General features: G+C 35.0%; 1 protein-coding gene across 4 annotated transcripts; it reads right to left on the bottom strand.

Annotated features, from left to right (window-relative positions):
• Nucleotides 1–2,029: 2,029 nt before the first annotated feature.
• LOC139858325 (serine/threonine-protein kinase STY46-like) lies at nt 2,030–12,107 on the bottom strand. 4 transcript variants are annotated; one of them, XR_011762898.1, is made up of 16 exons: nt 11,457–12,107; nt 10,454–10,568; nt 10,169–10,242; nt 9,861–9,974; nt 9,659–9,731; nt 9,365–9,475; nt 9,053–9,103; nt 8,294–8,433; nt 8,101–8,208; nt 7,642–7,715; nt 6,885–7,060; nt 5,938–6,033; nt 5,482–5,562; nt 5,305–5,355; nt 3,364–3,491; nt 2,030–2,294 (listed from the first exon to the last, which is right to left on the bottom strand). XR_011762898.1 is itself a non-coding variant. In XM_071847183.1 (16 exons), exons 1-16 carry the CDS (start codon nt 11,636–11,638, stop codon nt 2,265–2,267), a joined length of 1,602 nt encoding a protein of 533 aa, XP_071703284.1. In that variant the 5' UTR covers nt 11,639–12,107; the 3' UTR covers nt 2,030–2,264. The 4 variants fall into 4 exon arrangements, 3 of the variants coding, with proteins under 3 accessions (XP_071703284.1, XP_071703283.1, XP_071703282.1); XM_071847183.1 differs by having other exon boundaries at nt 3,364–3,504; nt 9,365–9,450; nt 9,649–9,731; XM_071847182.1 differs by having other exon boundaries at nt 3,364–3,504.
• Nucleotides 12,108–15,071: the final 2,964 nt, after the last annotated feature.

Below are 15,071 nucleotides of genomic sequence, written 5' to 3'. Positions count from 1 at the left end.
GTTAAACATTGAATTCTCCGTGTGGTTATGCTCTTTCATTGATCGATATTTATAGCATACATAAACCCTAACACTATTGAAACCCTAGCAGACACAGCCCACAATGCAATCGAGCTGGCCCAATACTAATACACTAACACTCCCTCGCAGTCCGAGCGGCGAAATCGCGAAAGCTCGGACTGGAGTTAAAAAAACTAACAAATAAACAAAAGTGACATTTTTTTTTCTTTGTTTGTTGCACCGAATAGAATGATATTCGCTGATTTGGTTGCATTGCTTGACTGCGTTTCCTTTTCCGTAGCGCTTTTTTTCTTGTTACGCCGTGGCTTGCTTTGCTAAGCCTAAGGATTGAGCAGAACTTGGACTTAGAACTTTTGTCACCGATATATTTTTCTTCAACGCTGCAAAAACAAGATAGTTTTTTTTTTCTATTCCTCTTTTTTTCGGGGTTTGGAACCTAGTCAAGCTAGGCGGCTCATCCCCACGCCGATACTTTATTGCTAACGATACATTATTGCTAACAGAGAAAATAAAAATTAAGATTAAAAGATAAATGCACTTCCATTAATATTTGTATCGAAGATACAATGATGATACGCATGTGTGTTTGAAAGGTTAATAATAATAATAATAATAATAATAATAATAATAATAATAATAATAATAATAATAAAAACAAAAAAAAAAAAATTTAGCGTAATGGTAAATAAAGATTGCGACAGTAGGTTGGATACATGAAGGCATTTAGATGCTATTCAGGGATATTTAGGGATAGTTGCAAAAGTAGATATACAAAAGTGGGGCGGTGGTAATCAAATACTTGAAGCAATAAACAATATAGAAGATTGATATGGATAAAAGAAGAGATAGAGGACAATCGGAGAGTAAAAAACAAATACAATAAAAGAAAATAATGATTAGAAGAGAAGAGGGTAGAGGGTTGGACGGGGGCAGTATGGACACTGCAGCTATGGCAACCAATTACGTCACGGATGGAACTCAGTCTGATACCATGTTAAACATTGAATTCCCCGTGTGGTTATGCTCTTTCATTGATCGATATTTATAGCATACATAAACCCTAACACTATTGAAACCCTAGCGGACACAACCCACAATGCAATCGAGCTGGCCCAATACTAATACACTAACAACTTTATCATGTAGATAGTTACCCTCTTTTCTGCATACCACTAACCACAAAGAAAAACTTCAGATTTGGTCAATGTACCTGTTAGTGTGACCGGACGCCCAACCCATCTTGCCACCTCAACTGTACAAAGCATCTAAACTCGAGTCTTCGTTTAAGTTCGTCAATGACCTTTATACACATTGTAAAGCTACCAAATATAGAGGTAACTAGTGGAGGAGCCCTCGTTTCGCGTCGGAGTCCGTTTCTGATATAATTTGTTGCGTTTAGTTGTAAAATTATTTGGTGTTTAACGGTTATGTCGGTTAAACCTATCCCGAGTCGTATGAAAATTTAAAGGCAGTTAAAAATTTAGGTGAATTTGTTGGGTGATTTTATGAAAAATAAAGAAGTGATTTGACCCATGAAGTTTAACTTTAGATTCTTTTGGAGTTTACATTTTTTACCCTAGAAATTTACATTTAACCCCATAGTTTATAATGGTTGTCAATATTTAGTGTGGTGGCGTTGCGGGTACAACCTTTTTGCCTGAGGTACAAATGATTGAAGCATGAGACGGAACTATTTCATAAGGCTTCTAAATCAATTCAAAATGTTCCTGATGGAAGTGGCCATGGGTAGCTAAAGTGTCTGCACTTTGATTCCCTTCCCTGTAGATATGAGAGATGGACATGGAAGGAAGTAAAAAAGTTTTGAAAGATCTGATCATAGAAGGACTGTCCAAGGGACTGCACCTCCGTCCTCCACAGATGTCTTTTAAAGATATAGATAATAGATAATAAAATAGGTCAATTGAGATCTAAAACGGTATCAATTGGAATATCAAACTAAAATTGGACACTGTCACAACACAAGAGAGCAAGACCCTAAGAAAACAAAGATGCGCAACATTGGCTTGTTAAACAACACTGGTAAGGAAGGTTTAGAGTATTGTATTACAAGCTAAAGCTACCTGTTCATTCTCTTTGATTATCATTCTTTTTGTTTGTCTCAAGAAAACCTCTGTACACTCGTATTCCCAGCTGATCCATGTACTACAGTATGATTTTACCTACCAGATATCTAGTTGACTAAACTGTAAAAACAATGCAATATTCCTATACTCAACATCCCCCTAGCTCTCATTTGATTTTTCTGGCACCCCCTGAACATTAATCACAATCAAGGAGATAATTAGCAACATCAAACCATATATATACACGTTAATTTCTGGGGAGAAAAAAAAAAAAAAAAAAAAAAAAAAAAAAAAACAGTTGCCAACATTACAGAGGTCATGTTTTCGTCTGAAATGGTCATATTAGGCATACATTGTATCACAAACAAGGTTGTAAAAGTCGTTAGACGGAGACTAGTCAGTCGAGATCAAGATCATGGAGGGACTAGTTGTTCGAGTCTAGACAAGTCGGTCACGTCGCGACTAGTCGGGCATTGACTAAAGTTGAGTGTTCAACATAAATATATTAATCATGTACATTACACCTAAATACATTAAACATCAATATCAGTACTTCATTTCATTCACAAATATATGGCACATATATAATTCTACATATATAATTCTAAAAAATTGAGACCACGAAGGTTTACCCACGACGCCTCCGGGCTACCCACAAAGTGGTTGGTCACCCTTGGATTAGTCGGCTCGCAAAGCAAGTCGGATAACCAGGTTAATCAGAAAGAAATTTAACCTAACTTTGACCAACCTTGACTTTGACTGACAGACCATTTGACCGTTAACCTACTATTCTATTTCAATGTTTTTCTTCTATTCGGGTCAAAGCTGACTATTCGGCTGTCTCAACAATTTTTTGTAACCGTGATCACAAACAAGTCGAAAATAACACAAAGTGTAAAACAACCATTATATAAATGTTGTAATCATATTTGGCATATATTATAGTATAAGCTTTGTACATGTTTAAGGTTCTAACTATATAAATCATAATATACTAATGGACAGAGACCAGCCCAAACTGCCACCCCTCTTAGAATTTCATCATTCTCATGACATTTTTAATGCTACAAAACTATGGGACAGCCGACAACTAGTCATTATTTGGTGTTTAGTTCGGTGATGTAGTAGTAACATTTTTATTTTTCAAAAACGAAGAAAAAGAAGGAAAAAGAGAGCGCCATTTTTAAAAATCCCCCAGAACCAAATTGCATAATCATATCCTGAATCACGAATCTGTTAAAGGAGAAAATCTGTGTACCTGAATTTCCTGAAGTAATCTTTCGAGTTCAACTTTAACTTCAGAAAAAGGTGGTCGGATGCAAGGATCGGTCTCCCAACATCTTTGCATCAACTCCAACAGCTTCGGGTGTGTATTTGTGGGAATATCTGGCCGACGTCCCTAACAGATATACAAAATAGAGTGTCAGACACTTGTATTATTAATTTAATCTATTATAGAAAATGCTCATTATCTATCATTTGTCTTCCTTCATCTTCAACCTTCAAACTCACATTAAAACTACAAGTATCAATTTTTCTCTTCAGGGTTGGCGATGCTTAGGTTTATGATTCTTGATTTATCCTCAGAACCCACTATCTTGATTAATATAGATATTAAGTTGTATATCTTATATTCAAAAGTCGAGTATGACAACAAATCGACAACCTAAGAATACTACAAGCTGGAGGTAGTTTATGGAAAGAAATACAATGCAGAGTCGACACTACACTAAACGTCTAGAGAAGTTTCAACCTTGCTGATGTTGAAAATAAATAGATGTATGAACCCTAGAACAACGTTAAGTAAAACCATAGACCCTTAACAATACATTGGAAATGGTCTTAATGTATATACCCTTGGGCAATATATCAACTATGAAGTGAAAAAGCATTGCAACACATTCTACCTCAAAAATCAATGTCTTTTCTGGGTCTGCTATCATGTATTTGTAAGTGCATATAAGATGTTGCTAATCTAATCGAGTTTTGCGGATCAATACACTTCCAAAGGACGTGATTACCTAGGTAGCTTTATTTAATGACTTGCTAATATATTAATTTTAGTCAGCTATCACAGTACCACTTACTTGCCGACTTACAAAAACCAGCCAACAACGTTCAAAGATATACATATTATATTGTAGTCAATGAACATTACATGAATAACACAACTCACTATGAGTTTTCTCTTTCTTGTCCATATCCAAATTGTGTTTGGATATAAAGAATTTCCTAACTCAATAATTTCAAATTCTAGACTTGACCAAGCATCCACGTGTGCATTGTATATCAATTAGTAAGCAATATACTATTACTCCATACTTTTTTCGGTGATTGCGAATTCGGTACGTAAGCGTGATTTCGACAAACTGTACTGGTAGTATTACACACTAGTGTACCCGCTAATGCTCATTTCTAAAAGAGAGTTTGGGGCACCGTACGGCCTGGCCCATGTCCAACGCAATTTTCTTTACCTTTTAATTTAGATAAACACGAGGTTGGAGAACTCGGAACTCGGGAGAACTCGGTCAGACATATTTGGGGAGTTCTCGGCAACTCGGGGCAACTCGGGGCAACTCGGGGAGAACATGAATGTTGACTTACTTTGACTTTTTTAGTTTTTTTAAATAAATATATATGTTCTAATATAAATTCTAATAGACTGTGACTAATTTGCCGAGTTTTTGACCGAGTTACCGAGTTGGCCGAGTTATCGAGTTGGCCGAGTTGGTCGCGAACTCCCCGAGTTGGCCGAGAACACCCCGAGTTGGCCGAGAAACTAGGCGATTGACCGAGTAACTCGGCATTTGCCCGAGTAATTGACTGAGTTGGGCAACGAGAACTCGGTTGGTAATCTAAACCGAGAACTCCCCAAGAACTCGGCCGAGTTATACAACACTGGTTAAACAACATCGTTTTGGTAGAAATTATTTTAAAATCACTAACCAAAAGTATGAGTAAAGTCCACAGTAAGGTTTACAACTAATCTGGTCCACCATAAAATTACCGATCCGAGACCATCCATTCTCGTACTTGGTACTCATAATTTTAATTTTTGGTAGTGTGTTTTGTGATGTCCTACATCCAATCATAAATTTTATTATTCTTAAGCCAATTTAAATTGAGATGATATAGTAAGTAACTGTTCCCTAATAGAAAGATAATGGAAATAGCTAATAAGTTCTAGAGAAATATCGACCTGTCTAACTCCCAAGGCTGCTTGCAACGGTGTCATGTTATCATAAGGAATCTACAACAAAAAATTTGTACTAGTTAAAATTGAGAATTATTATCAGCTCACAACAAGATTAATAGATGGGAAATAAATCCTTTACACAGTAACTTTGAATGACATGTCAGTACCAAATCCAATTACCTTGGCCGTCACAAGCTCCCACAGAACAATCGCAAAACTGAAAACATCGGCTTTCTGATCATATGGTTGATGATTTATAACCTAAAAACAAAACATTGAGAAAATGAATCCTCAAAAAAATTGAACTTAATCCAGCCCCATTCGTCGAGGAAAAGCATGCAAAGTGGCAATACGGGCAGCTTTAATGATAGTTAAAAAGGAGGTAATATCTGGTGTGGGTTGGATTGTTTGACCCGAATACTTTTTCCAAATATATACTCATTGATAACTATCATGTCAAATATGATAGATGTACTTATTATTGCAATTGCAATAATAATCTTCATAAATAACAAACTTGAAAACATGTAACTAATTTTAGCAAAAATCAATCTTCATAAATAAAATGTTTCTCAAACCCAACAATGAAATATAGAGATAACTTTGTTCCGAATGGCAATACAATTGAAGACAAACCTCGGGAGCCATCCACCTATATGTTCCAGTTTCTGCTGTCATAACTCCCTCTTGACTCTGAAAGCGAGCGACCCCAAAATCAGCCACCTTGACAACCTAAAGAAAAGTAAACAAAGAGTAGTCAAAATTTTGTGAAACGCCAATTATATGAGCTCAGCCCGTAAAAGAGGAAAAACCCAGAATTTTGCATCGTATAAGAACTCGAATAGAAGGAAAAACGGAAGTAAGAGAAATGACATTAGGTTTACTATTAATCAGTGTTAAATAATCCCTTTGCAGTTTGCACACTTGGTGGCATATTGTTAGGCATCTCATAGTTGTAATCTCCTATTTATTCATACTGCATATATCCCTATTTTGCATACATAACAGAAGGCAAAATCAGGAATTATAAAATGACCAATGTTTTAAGTTATCAGATCTGTTTTAGAGAGTGTACAGAGATGACAGATGAACAGGGTGTTTGAAACCTCAATTAGACGGCCAGAGTAGCAACTGTGGGTCACCAGCAGGTAATGTAATCCAGATTAAATAGGAAGGAACAAGGGATATAAAGTCTGTATATGTGTGTGTGTGTGTGTGTGTAGACACACACATATAAATATGCATATGTATATACGTATTTTCGTATATATATATGCATATGTAAGTAAATGTGTGTATATATATGTATATCAGTATATGTAAATATGATATATACATACAGAAAGGGGGAGAAAAGAATACATGACCACGAGAACCAATAGAAGCAAAGCTACAACAAAGTGAGAAAAGGGGGAAGGCATCATTGGGTAAGGTGGAAAAATCAAGACTATCTTAACCATAATTATAGATAAGGTGCGTCTCAAGGAAAACAGAGTCCTAAAATTAAATATCAAGACTTTAACAAATTACCAAATACATAGCAATACAGTAACTATAACTACGCATTTACAAAGGAGACATACGTTATTACTGTCCATGAGTAAGTTTGCAGTTTTCAGATCTCTATGAATGATATTGTTCTGATGCAAGTACTCCATTCCTCTACAAACATCTATTGCAAACTCTACCAACTGGACAAGTGTCAAGGTGTGATGGTTCTTATGTAAGTAATCAAAAAGACTGCCTCCAGGCATGTATTCTGCAAGAGGAACCAGAATAGTCATCAGAACATATGAATGCTGGTATAGGACACAACCATGTCTAGTTTTACAAACCTCCAAAGTGAATATAGGACAATGGAATGACAAATTATAATCATATAGTCTATCCTTAAAGAGCAAAATTGATAATTAACGGATATACAATTGAACTTGGAAACCTCCAATAATGTGCAGAAGAACAATTTAAGGTGGGATTTACTATTAAGGGGAGGGAAGACCGGAAGACAGATACTAACATGCGTTAAACTAATCAAGCAATATTCGCAGAGGATTCGTTAAGCTTATCTTAAAAAGGCACAAACCAATAAAGCTAAAAACGCCAAAATATTACTCAATTGGCACTATTTAAAAGGTGTATTGGATGAGACCTAAGACACGAGAGGAAATCAAAAGTGACCATAGGAAGCATGAGATCAGAAGATCTTTACTACTCTCATATCTATATCTATTAGTATAATTTGATTTCAAATATAATAGACCAACTCTATGGACATTAACAGGATTGCTTAATAGCAACAACATAACAAACAAAATTCAACAGCTTCGAGAAATTCAGTACCAGTTATAATGCACAGGTTAGGTTGCTTTGTACAAGCACCTATAAAACGAACAACGTTCTTGTGCTGGACCTCCCTGCCAAGATGAAGAGCAAGCAAACAATAATTAGAACATACAGGTCTCAAAACAATAAGTGATTTAGCTATGCAATTGTTAGCTGTTGTCATTAACACCTTTTACCAGCAAAAGATGATATCACGGACAGAGAAAATAAGACATAATGAACTCACAGATACCCAGCATACAAGCTTTGACTATAAATTTACAAGTAAAAAATTTCTAAACAATTTTACTTGTATGAAGAACAGTAAACGGCCATTTGATGAAAGAATTATGGTAGATAGGTAGATAGGTAAACAGATAAATTGACAGTAAAGAGAGATTACTTGCAATATATACAAAGGATAATGCTAAGCTAGTCGGTAACTCAATATCTAATGAAGTTTGGATAAAAGATTACCTGAGCATGGATACTTCATGACAAAACTCATCCTCTGATGCTTCATTTGATTTATCAGATCTAAGTACTTTTACAGCAACATCCTGACCAATGTATACTCCACGGTGCCTTGCAATGAATTAAGAAATAAAGATCAAAATAAAAACCACTGACAAGAAAAATACTAAATCTAGCACAACTATAATCCACTTACAAATCTCCACAAGATCCAGAACCAAATTTATCCCCAATCTTCAGCAACCTTATATCAATCTCTGTATCTACAAAAGTGGCTTGAGCAGCTGATGCTCTCTCTACGCCTAATTTGGCATGTGAAGAACCAGACCATGAACCCTGCAAGGTAAACATACAGATTATTATCAGTGGCATATAAAGCTTTTGGGAAGGAAAATGATGCAACTACCAACTTAAATGCTTTCTAATTTTACTATAAGGAGATGAAGGAAAAGGTTTAATGAAACTGAATCCTTTTTACAGCTTGTCATGTCGACTACATACATAAATTAGAATTATAGCATAGCTGAAGTAACAGCTGGTACAAGTCTTATCAAAGATATCGCCATATCCGTCGATCTTTTGCCTTCCACTACATATGCACAATTCACAGCATCAACATCCAACTATTATTGTGTGTGTAATTTTCTTGACCACTAAACTCACAATTCTATAAACTTTCATATCTAAAAACCTATCTTTACCCCCCGTATGTATAATACACCTAGCCCCATACATAGCAACTTTAATTTCTCAAATGTGACTGATGTGCTATGTCAACATCACCATGGTACAATGACATGTATGAAAAGATGCATGTCTGATAGAAGGTAAGGCCACTCAGAAATACGCAGTAACCCGTAAATAAGATTTGCTATTCATGTATTAAATTAATCATTAAACAACCCTTCACAACAACATAGGCATCAAGTAAGAAGCAGTTATGGATATGAATTACCTCGCTCTTGGCAATTGCTTTCTCCATTGCAGCACGTAAAGCCTGTGTTTCCTGAACAAAAGATAACAACATTTAAACCTTACTACAGACGGCTATCATGAATTATATATACAAAGTACCATGTTTCTTTAAGGCAAACATAAACTAATATACAAGTGTGTCTTTGACCCGGAAATGTAAAAGAAGCCGCACAGTTATAAAAAGCCGTATATTTTGGATTTTTCTGGTGCCACAAGTGATCAAGAGAATAACAAAGAAGATAGTAGAGCAGTATGTTCTTATTAATATAACACCAAAAAGTACCATATGTACCTGAAGAGGCCATCCATCAACCACAAACACATCCAAAGAGTAGCCGTCAGTTGTTGAAAACACGTGGGCTTCACGTATGTTAAGTCCTATGTCAGAAAGCAACGCTGAAAGCTAGATAAAAATAATAACAAGAATGTTCAGTCTCATACCCATGCCTCTATAAATCGAAACTAAAATCACAATGAAACATAAGCTAAAACACCATTCTGGTCCTTGAACTATATTCACGATTTCAGATCATATAAAGTAATAATATGTGCCATTTACTCAGATTTTTCATTTACTCATATATACCTGACTGAGAAGCTTAGGTTTGTCTTGAGCTGAAAAAATCACTTCATGAATAGGCACGTGGATATCATCTTGCCTGCAAACGATTCACGAGAAGTTAATCCCACACAAAATGGATTGGCATATTATGAAATATAGCAAGCCGAAAATTCCTTTGAACTTTTAAGGAAGAGAATGTGCAAACCAGATCTCTGATATACAGTACCTGCTGAGAGAGTCTCCATCAAGATGCTCTTTGTCCTTGTCATCAGAATTTATTTTGACCTCCAAATTTAGGTCCTCGAGCTTAGAGCAGGGTTCAAAATCCATCTCGCGGTTGCTGTGAGAATACAGTGTTGTATTTTATTATAATAAAATAGAAAAGACCTTTGAAAAATGAGAAAATAACTCAATCGGAAGCAGTCATATGGTGAGAGAACAGTGGTGTATCTAATTACATGTCTAAAAAAACAATGAAGAGGGTGGCATTGCAGCCATACATGAATACAACCCAACCCATCAATGCAACTATACCTGGAGTGCGACAATGTGAGTCCCGCCGGTAACTCCTGTCGGTCCTCATCACCATCTGTTCGAGTCCAAAAGTTCTGAAATGCTCAAGTGTATGACCAGGCACATGCAAAAAAAAGGTAAGAAAATAGTTAACTCGAAATTTTTGATAGCCAAAGACTATGAAATCGGCATATCATCAATAGCATCAATTTATAATAACAAACAGATTTATTCAATTCAGGAAAGGTAGTTGAGGGGTATACACATTCTAATAAGTAGCCTACAATGTCAGATTATATCTATTACCTCCAAAAGGCGGACATTAAAAACGGGCCAATTCTCCGGATCCTTCGCCAAGACAAGGAGTTTCTGATGCAGCAATACCTCTTCAACTCTATCCAAGTTGATATCAAGCGCATAACTGTCACATATAGGTGCATCAAAAAATGACAGACAGCTTAGAAAATTGAAGACATAAAGAATCTCCATTGCAATTTTTACATTACCCTAGAACTCATCACAAACCCAATAACATATAAACAAAACTTGTTTATTAAATTTACACATATAAAGTGACTGTTTTCACATCTTCTACCATCAAATAATTAACTTTGAATTAGCTTGCGATTAGTTTCAAAATAGGATCAAATGAAATATAAAGCAATTTGAAACACGGTCACCAAAAGCAAAGAAACGCACTCATAGCATTTACATACCAAATTCAAATCCTCGTTATCTAAAAAAATGAGCTAGATCCTAATTGTAAATAAATACATATAGATATAAATATAAATGAAAGTACAACAGTTTATATGCTTGTGTATGTGTCTTCCTGTAAATTTATAAACACTAACTTAAACCACATTCTAGCCAGTTTACAGCACCTTCTTTTACAAATAACAAATTAATCAATCACTAAATTAGCTACAAATCCGCTTAAAAACAGAAATTATCATTATCAGTGAACATGATAAAGTGAAACAAAAGTATTGAAAATGTACACTCAACCATTCTTTTATAGTAATATTAATATTAATATAAATGATTAATCACCGAATTATATTCCTCATAATCCAAAAACAACTAATGAACAACTTTTCCATATTTGCAATGTAAAGCTACCTAAACATAAATTCCACACGCAATAAGTAAATAAACATTAAAGAACCTAATCAGAATCATACTTAATATAATAATGCGCCAAAACGCACATACGCTAAAATACACACATGAATATGAACTCGAATATCAAGATGTAACAAAATTCATAAAATGAAAGATATATACAAATATATATACATATATATACCTAGCAGGTAATCGATTGAAGTGAGCCTCTAATTGTTCACGAAATTCAGGATTTGAAGTCACTTCTTCGTTGTTAACCTCGATTAACCGATTATACACGTCATTAACTATCTCGTAACCGCTAAAACCTGCAAAATTCCTAGGCGGTGATGAACTCTCACCTACTCCTTCAACGAAATCCATTACTTCACAAGAAGTGATTCAATGTACACGTTTAATACATAGTTGCAGCACTATACGTATCTATCAATATCAGAAAGACTTAACGGAAACTCGCATCGCCGGCGAAAACGGGATTCGGTGGCGGTGGAGGATCTTTGACAGTTTGTTGACGGAATCTAGAAAGCGCAAGGGTAATTACGTACTATTAGGTGATTTGTAAGGGCAATTTGGTCACAAGAATGAGAGGTTTTATCGTTTTAGATGGTTTATTCTCCAATTGAAGAAAAAACTTTGAAAGGAAGTCAGGCTTTTTTAAGTTATTGTTACTGTGTGTTTGGGTGAAGTGTGTGAGAGATAATAGTGTGGTAAAAAGATGGACTGGATAGGGTTGTGAAGTTTGTTGAGATGTATAATGACGAAAACGGATATGACATTGCGTATGATTTGAAGATTTAGTAGGAAGGGTATTCTTGTACTTTAACGTTGAAATAATAACTTTTGGGCAGTTGGAGATTTGTATAGAGGCAAATAAATAAATAATCGTGCTTTTATAGCAAAAAGGTGAATAACGCCAAACTGGGCCAGCAATTTTGCAGGGGAATGATAGAGGGACAGTATATTTGACTTTATTTGAGTTGTGGATTTTGCTACCATTTTCTAATTGGATTTGAATTGTTTATTGATTACGAATTAATACTTTGAAATCTATTCTTATCTAAGAAAAGGGAGATTGAGGTGAGATAATCATGTGTTTCAACGGTTGTAAAATGTGCTTTCAAGTGTTGTAATATATAGTTTGCTGATTAATAGTCAACGTATACATATATGTTATTAATGTAAATTATATTAGTTGATCATAGCTAGCTGTCATACATATCTCTTCCTAATATGTTGGAAGGTGTGTAATATTATCCTAAAATAACCATATGGAATGGTGTATACATGTACCGAGAGTTGGGAATGAAAAACAATCAAGGACATCCTTTATTGCTTTTCATTCCCAACTCTCGGTACATATATACACCATTTCATATGGTTATTTTAGGATAATATTACACACCTTCCAACATATTAGGAAGGGATAGGTATGACAGCTAGCTATGATCAACTAATATAATTTACATTAATAACATATATGTATACGTTGACTATTACTCCCCCGCAGTTGTAGCGGTCGGTTCTCGAATGCGTAAACTGGATCGAAATTCTTCAAATAAAATACGCGGTAATCCTTTCGTGAAGATGTCAGCTATTTGATAGCGTGTAGGTACATGTAGAATTCGGACCTCACCACGTGAAACCTTTTCCTGGACAAAATGAATGTCAAGTTCGATATGCTTTGTGCGTTGATGCTGAACTGGGTTACCTGATAGATAAATCGCACTGATATTATCACAAAAGACAAGTGTGGCCTTCGAGATCGGATAACATAGTTCGAGTAGAAGATTACGTAACCAACAAGATTCGGCAATGACATTTGCAACCCCTCGATATTCCGCTTCTGCACTAGAACGAGAAATAGTAGGTTGGCGCTTGGAAGACCAAGATATTAAGTTGTCACCCAAATAAACACAATATCCCGAGGTGGACCGTCGAGTGTCAGGGCACCCGGCCCAATCCGCATCTGTATATGATACAAGAGAGTGTGATGGTGACTTCGTGATGAGAATGCCGTGAGAAATTGTCCCCTTTATATATCGAATTATTCTTTTAAGAGCAAGCATATGTGCCTCATGTGGAGCGTGCATGTAGAGGCAAATCTGTTGAACTGCGTATGATATATCGGGCCTAGTGAATGTGAGATATTGCAAGGCCCCAGCGAGACTACGATATGAAATGTCACGTTCATATTGATTATAAACATTCCATATTAATTGATTTCGTCGCGAGGTTTTGACCTCTATATGAGACGTTTTTCAAAGACTGCATTCATTTTTAAAACAACCATAACCTTTATTTTATCTATAAAGGTTTAAAAAGCATTACGTAGATTATCAAATAATGATAATCTAAAATATACCGTTTACACACGACCATTACATAATGGTTTACAATAAGAATATATTACATCAAAAATAAGTTTCTTGAATGCAGTTTTTACATAATATCATACAAGCATGGACTCCAAATCTTGTCCTTATTTTAGTATGCAACAGCGGAAGCTCTTAATAATCACCTGAGAATAAACATGCTTAAAACGTCAACAAAAATGTTGGTGAGTTATAGGTTTAACCTATATATTATCAAATCATAATAATAGACCACAAGATTTCATATTTCAATATACATCTCATACATAGAGATAAAAATCATTCATATGGTGAACACCTGGTAACCGACATTAACAAGATGCATATAAGAATATCCCCTATCATTCCGGAAAATCCTTCGAACATGATAAAAACGAATTCGAAGTACTAAAGCATCCGGTACTTTGGATGGGTTCGTTAGGCCCAATAGATCTATCTTTAGGATTCGCGTCAATTAGTAGATCGGTTTACTAATTCTTAGGCTACCAAGCAAAAGGGGCATATTCGGCTTCGATCATTCACCCATATAATGTAGTTTCATTTACTTGTGTCTATTTCGTAAAACATTTATAAAATTACATGTATTCTCATCCCAAAATATTATATTTTAAAAGTGGGACTATAACTCACTTTCACAGATTTTTACTTCATCGGGAAGTAAGACTTGGCCACTGGTCGATTCACGAACCTATAACAAATATGTACATATATATCAAAGTATGTTCAAAATATATTTACAACATTTTTAATACGTTTTACTGTTTTAAGTTTATTAAGTCAGTTGTCCTTGTTAGTAACCTACAACTAGTTGTCCATAATTAGATGTACAGAAATAAATCGATATATATTATCTTGAATCAATCCACAACCCAGTGTATACACGTCACAGGCTAGATCACAACTCAAACTATATATATTTTTGGAATCAACCTCAACCTTGTATAGCTAACTCCAACATTACTGCATATAGAGTGTCTATGGTTGTTCCAAATAATATATATAGATGGGTCGATATGATATGTCAAAACATTTGCATACGTATCTATGGTATCCCAAGATTACATAATATATTAGAATACATGTATAATACAATATAAGTTAGCTAGGATATGATTAATATAGATTTGTTACCAATTTTCACGTAGCTACAACAATCAAAAAATATCCAATCTTGTTTTACCCATAACTTCTTCGTTTTAAATCCGTTTTGAGTGAATCAAATTGCTATGGTTTCATATTGAACTCTATTTTATGAATCTAAACAGAAAAAGTATAGGTTTATAGTCAGAAATATAAGTTACAAGTCATTTTTGTAAAGGTAGTCATTTCAGTCGAAAAAATGACGTCTAGATGACCATTTTAGAAAACATATTTCCACTTTGAGTTTAACCATGATTTTTGGATATAGTTTCATGTTCATAAGA

Source organism: Rutidosis leptorrhynchoides, chromosome 7 (genome assembly GCF_046630445.1).
Source record: "Rutidosis leptorrhynchoides isolate AG116_Rl617_1_P2 chromosome 7, CSIRO_AGI_Rlap_v1, whole genome shotgun sequence".
Taxonomy (NCBI): domain Eukaryota; kingdom Viridiplantae; phylum Streptophyta; class Magnoliopsida; order Asterales; family Asteraceae; genus Rutidosis; species Rutidosis leptorrhynchoides.
Note: the sequence above shows the minus strand (reverse complement) of the source record. Positions and strands in the feature narration are given on the sequence as shown.

Bases quoted from the DNA above. Each gene is read 5' to 3' on its own strand.
- LOC139858325 (XM_071847181.1), bottom strand. From the start codon at position 11,638: ATGGATTTCGTTGAAGGAGTAGGTGAGAGTTCATCACCGCCTAGGAAT. The intron at 9,975-10,168 runs GTATAGTTGCAT...GTATTCTCACAG, and splicing joins CTCACATTGTCGCACTCCAG to CAACCGCGAGATGGATTTTG. The intron at 3,505-5,304 runs GTCGATATTTCT...TATATCTGTTAG, and splicing joins CAGCCTTGGGAGTTAGACAG to GGACGTCGGCCAGATATTCC.